The 6,126-nt window shown below is 40.9% G+C and overlaps 1 protein-coding gene across 1 annotated transcript in view; it reads left to right on the top strand.

Annotated features, from left to right (window-relative positions):
• slc17a7a (solute carrier family 17 member 7a) overlaps positions 1-6,126 on the top strand; it is a 21,055-nt gene continuing 14,929 nt past the window's right edge. The window contains exon 1 of the mRNA XM_030793721.1: positions 1-62. Coding sequence (XP_030649581.1) covers positions 1-62 — 62 coding nt within the window. The remainder of the gene's footprint in view (positions 63-6,126) is intronic.

Raw genomic sequence — 6,126 nt, 5'->3', positions numbered from 1 at the left:
ATGGAGATCCGTCCAGACCGCTTCAAGGCAGTGGCGGGAAAAACCTTGGGCAAAATACACAGGTAGGGACCGTAGAACAAAGAACACATTGACTCTTTTAATGGCTGACACCAATTTTTTTTATCATAACTTTATGGGTTTAGGCTACGTAATTGTTCCTCAAGAGACATTTTGCGCTTCATTACCGCATAACCGGGCGCGTGAAACTGATCAGTGTGGGACAGTACAAACACTCTTAAAGTGAATATAATACCGGTGAATTTGCTGTGCATGGGACAGATTTTGCGTTTCATAAATTGAGAGACAGATTTTGCTACTCCGCAAGCGGGACAGGTGAGACTGGACGAGGAAACATCTGGTGCTCAGGGGTTGGAAATAAGTGACATTAGTGGGTTAGATGATTATGGGAAACATATTCAAAAATAAGGCAGAACTGATGTGTGGGTAGCTAATGTCGAGACTGACGATTTGTAGAATATAACAACTGGTTGTCAAGGGGTGTTTGTGTGGGTGTGCGTGCGTGCGTGTGTGTGTGCGCGCGCGCGCGCGTGTGTGGTATAGGTTGTCAGGTGAAAGACCATGTCGTGATAGAGCCTTGGTCAGAGGCGCTCTTACGTAATCTTTCCGTGCGTAACACGCGCGCACTGACTGATTGAGAAGATTTTCCTGATGGATCAGATTAGCTTCGTGTAAGACTAGGTCCCACACACACGCCCCACGCTCTGGCTTGGTCACTATCTGGCTTTTTTCTAGCCGTGCTTTATTCCTGCGCGCGTGCGCATTATAATATCTCACATCATTTTCATTCCACCTGGGCATCAGGTACACGCGCGCATCAGTGAGCAGTGCGCGCCTCATGCGGAACAGAACCCAACAGTGATGTCGCAGTTTTCCGCACGAGTTGATAAAACTGTTGTCCAGTTTGGCTGTCAGGAAATACGGTGACAAATGATAACCATAAAATGATGTTTTTTTGCGTCATACGGATAAAGGTGAAAGAGACACCTCTTTCGTTTTACGCTTTGACTTTGAACAATAAATGAATTAACTGATTAATCAATTAAGTTATTGGTTTAAAATCTGAAAATGACGACCAAAGAGAAATTCACAAATGAATTAAAATTTATAGCAACCAGATATGATTATCAAAAAATCCCAGAGAGTTCGTAAAATTTAAATTTTAAAATGAATTTTTCCGTTTCTACGTTGTGTGTCTGTCTTCCGTTTATTTTCACTCAACGAATATGGTCTGGGCATATTACTTTTGAGTGTGAATATTCTTGATTTTGAAACAGATGTAGCTCTCCCTGCTGATTTTTGTCAGTCTAGATTTAAAATGATAACATTTCAGTTATTATCTGAAATCCACAAAATTTCAAACCTCCCGACCTCGGTTGATTTTTTTAAGATCGGAAATTTGGGTGTTCACAGCATAAACCTGGGTAGGCGAAAACGGCAGAACAGGTGACCTTAAACACGTGCCATTGGGCAACTATGTTTGATTATCCTACTGAAAAAGAGAGTTGCAAGACCATCAAAAATGATCTCAACGAACCACCTGATTACAGTCTTAGTTTTTTTTAATTGATGCTGAAAATTCGTCAAACCGGCTCGATTTCAATATTTTCCACTGAACTGTTCAAATCATTTAGGCCAGTGTAATAATACATTAATTAAATACCATTAATGTCAACATCATAGGGTAACAATAAAAGTAAAAATCAAAAATAAAAACGGAAAAATGAAAAATTCGGTGTTATGCAAACAGTGAGCCTGGAGCTAGGAAATCCACGTCAGGTGCATGAGATGTAAAAATATACGTAAAGTATCATAAAAACAATACCGCCCGAAAGTGTAGGGTATGTAAAAAAAAGGCAGTTGTTTCAGTTTAGTCACTGAAACGTTCATCATTATTATCCACGTTACAATTTTTTACACGCGACCATGATTTTTGGCTGTTAAACAGGTTCAAGTTTATATTTTTGTATCTCAAGCCTATGAAATGGATGTCCTGCGAGTTACTTTTCCGTTTCTTAAGCGCTATCGTCTTGCTCAAAACCTACGCATCCTCAACTCGCGATAAATTGAGAAGTTGTCAGTGTAGCGGCGATGGTACCCCTACATTTGAGCACATGCAGTTTTGATCAGTCTTCACTCGTGTGGGAGAATGCCCGTAGAAACGAGAAACATAAAAGTGTTGAAAGCTAATGTGATAAATGTGATAATGTGATAAAAGTTTACATTCGTTTTGGGGCAAGTCAACGTAAAAGCAAAAAAAAGTCGCGTTTTTCGCTTGCTCTCCCTAGGGATTTGATATAGCAACACACGTTTAAATCCCATCCTGAAATAGCCCGATACACACACACACACACACACATACACACACACACACAGCCCAGCTGTCAGCCGCACAAATCCCCAAACTCCCCCCTCTACTCTCTGTCACTTCCGCTTGCCCTCAGCGCACACCCCCTTGTCCCACGCGAACACCAGCCTAGTCCAATTTACAGTCCGCGAGATCGAGATTAAGTGCTAGAGAGCACACGAGTCCCGTTTTTTCACCCGTATGACACGTGCCGAGCAGTTTTTCAGCGAATTGTTTGATTTGGTAGTTTCAGATTAGATAGAGCCGGTGGAATCTGTTGGAGGGCTTCTGGTATTTGAGATGGAGAGAATAAAAAATTATTAATGTACAGAAATCAGTGGGCTCAATTTCAAATGGACAAGTTAATACCTTTGAGAGTGATTTTGAGTCGGAGGACATTACGGTTGGTGTGTATATGTATGCTGGTCAGAATTTTGAGTTTCCAACACCCCCCCCCCCTCTCTCTCTCTCACACACACACACACTTAAGCTCTCACTCCTTCCCCATTAGACTTTACACCCCATGGTGTCCTTCTGGCATGGGGCGGGGTCATGCGATTATACAGTTGGCATGGTAATGAAGGAACACAACTGGTATGGTTGACTTTAATCACATCGACACCGTTAACATCATAAACATCATATTTAGTGTTTCTCTCTCTTTGTTGTGTATGTGTGTGTGTGTGAGAGAGAAAAGCAAATCTGTGCAAACAAGAAAGTCCAACAGCATCTGCGATTTGTGAGGTATAAAAATGTATCTAGCTGGAATATGGTAACGCTGAATCATAGAAAGAGAGAGAGGCGGTGAGGGAGAGAGATAGAGCAGTCAGCATGTCATTAATTATTGAAAGAGCTTCCTCGCACATCCAACTCCTACTGTTACAACCTCACAGTCAGGGAATCTCATCTACGAGACCTGAATTCAACTTTACGCCAAATCAAATCTGTATTCATTCGTTCATTTCACCTTCCAGAATATGTGCATTCATGTTTTTGCTCATCCGTCCTTAAAAAAATCCGAACTGACCCACCCAAACTTTGATCCAAAAACACCTGAAAATCGTCCTTGCAATCCATCACTTAAAACAATGGTTATCGTTCTCTGTGACATTGATATCATCACGAAATCATTCCTCTTTACGAGGCTTTTTTTTCTCTCTCTCTCTCATCCATTTCTCTCTTACATGCATTTTTACAACACTTAAACATTCAGCATCTGTCTCTGCCAGTGGTCTGCCGCATTCACTCCTCACGTCCGTGTTTCTTCACATCTCAACTCCACACTCACACTCACCGGAGTCACTCCTCAAACCTGCGTCTCTTCACATCTCAACTCCACACTCAGACACCACATCAGCAGAAAAAAAGATAGATAGATAGATAGATAGATAGATAGATAGATAGATAGATAGATAGATAGATATGTAGATAGACAGATAGCGAGAGAGAGAGAGAGAGACAACCTTAAAGTCTTAACAGTCTTTTTGTGGGATGGGATGTGAATTAGTTTTCGATTTTTTTTTTAGCTAAAAAATGATTGACATACAAGAGATATCAGGGAACTGGTCATGTGCCAATAGCTGTAGTCAATAAACTATAAAAAGTAAAGTACATTTGCTTCACTTGGTTAATATGCTGAGTAATGGAATTTCAACTCTGAAACTGAATCTGTGTTTAAAGACCTTCAGAATTCAGGAATGTATTTTCATTTTTTAAAGTATTTTAACTTATCTTTTTGAACATTATGATATAAACAGTGAACGTCTATGTTTGTGACTCTTTGGCTTGAAACGTAACACATATTTGAAGGTCAGCTTGCAAATGTGTATGTGTGCGTGTGTGTGGTGTGTGTTTGTGTGTGTGTGTGTGTGTGTGTCAGGAGGGGGGAAGTCTCTCCCTAGGTGACACTGTCCCACTGAGACCCAATCTGTTCACTAGAGGTGTGACGGTGTGTATGTGTGTGCGTGTGTGTGTGTGTTCTGAGGGGAGCATCAGCAAGCATGGAAAGAGAGAGAGAGAGAGAGAGAGAGAGAGAGCGAGAGAGAGAGAGAGAGAGAATAGAGTGAATTGCATAGGAGACCAAGAATAAAGAGACAGTATCCAAACCAAACACTGAGAGAGGAAGGCTGGAGAGAGCATCGCGAGAGTGACACAGGGGGAGAGACTTGACTAGACTAGACTAGACCAGGACCGACAGAAAGGGATTTGTCGATTTTCATCCATTTAATCTGTCACCTAATTCATAATGTTCTGCTCAGGGCCCAAAAATACCAGGATGCTCAGCGCCGAAGGTCAAATGAATGTCAACCTGGCTAACACAACTCTTTACATTAACAGACAGAGAGAGAGAGAGAGAGAGAGAGAGAGAGAGAGAAAGCGAGCACGAATCAATACAAAAAAACAGATGAGGAATAGAGGAATAGATTGGCAGAGAATCTGAAAAAAAGAATGGTAAAGGAACGAACAAGTCTACGTGTGTGACAGAGAGAGTAGGAAAGAAAAAGAACGAGAGAGAGAGAGAGAGAACAAAAAATGGAGAGACAGAGTAAACAAGAGAGGGGGACGGTATTACTCATATTCTTCGCGCTGCCATCAACGTCATCCTCTTATTGTGGGATTAAAAGCAACTGTGTGTTTGAAGCAACGAATTCCAGCAAGAGAACCTGACCCACGCACACAAAACTGTTAACAACACCCTAACCGATATCACCGCCTGCCCGTGACCGTATGAGTCTGTACAAGGCTATAACACACCTTTATTACGTATCATAAAGAGCCGTGATACTTTATAAAATTCTGTGACAATGGATTGATGCCGTATGTCACTTTGGATTATAAATCATCTATGCTTTTGGAGCGCTGCTAGCTTAGTGGTGTCGTGGTTAGCCCTGTTGGCTCACGAGCAAAAAAAAAAAAAAAAAAAAAAAGGTTCTAAATTTGAGTCTGGATTATGGTTCCTCTCTCCGCACGGAGTTTGCACGTTTATCCTGTGTTTGTGTGGGTTTCCTAACATATCTGGTCTGTTGGAGTTTACCTTACTGTTTTTAAAATCAGGATGGGCTGAATGCAGAGAGGAGTTTCCACACAGGAATAAGTAAAGTGTAGCAGAACGTTAAAGTATTACACAGTGAGATTAAAACTATGATGTGTGGATATTGTTTGAGAGCAAGTTTCAGCAGTTCATAATGGCACAGAGGGTACAGCTGGTTTCTGTTTACACCTGTAGATTTTTAAAGCTAACATTTTTCCATGAAGATATATTTGGTTTTTCAAAATTAATCTGGTAATCTGTATGTTTTCTCTGGTGTTTTAAAGGGATATGTGGTAATCTGTGTGTTTTGGTATGTGGTGTCTGCTGTTTTGGTTTGATTTTTCATGAAAATCAGATTTTTGATTTTCTAATTTATAAATCCCAAAATTAAAGTTAATCGTTTTGTGACAAGGTGCATTACAAACAATAGAAAAGAGATCAAATAAAATAAATGATGATTTACAACACAGTTGTCTAAATCCAGTGTCCATCTTCACATCCAGATTACAGTGTTTTTATTTCAGATTAGAATCGGGTAAAAACTCAGGGGGAGTTTCAGTGGGGAGACACAAAGCACAATGTGTGTGTGTGTGTGTGCGTGTGTGTGTGTGTGTGCGCATGTGTGTGAGAGAACAGGTGTTTTGTGACGTTGCCATAGGTCGATAACAGACACTGACGTAGAAACGCAGACGCTTGGATTTTCGGTTGGTGTCGTGTTCTTACGAAGAGT

Source organism: Chanos chanos, chromosome 16 (assembly GCF_902362185.1).
Source record: "Chanos chanos chromosome 16, fChaCha1.1, whole genome shotgun sequence".
NCBI classification, from domain to species: domain Eukaryota; kingdom Metazoa; phylum Chordata; class Actinopteri; order Gonorynchiformes; family Chanidae; genus Chanos; species Chanos chanos.
This window is presented reverse-complemented; position numbering and strand designations above follow the sequence as displayed.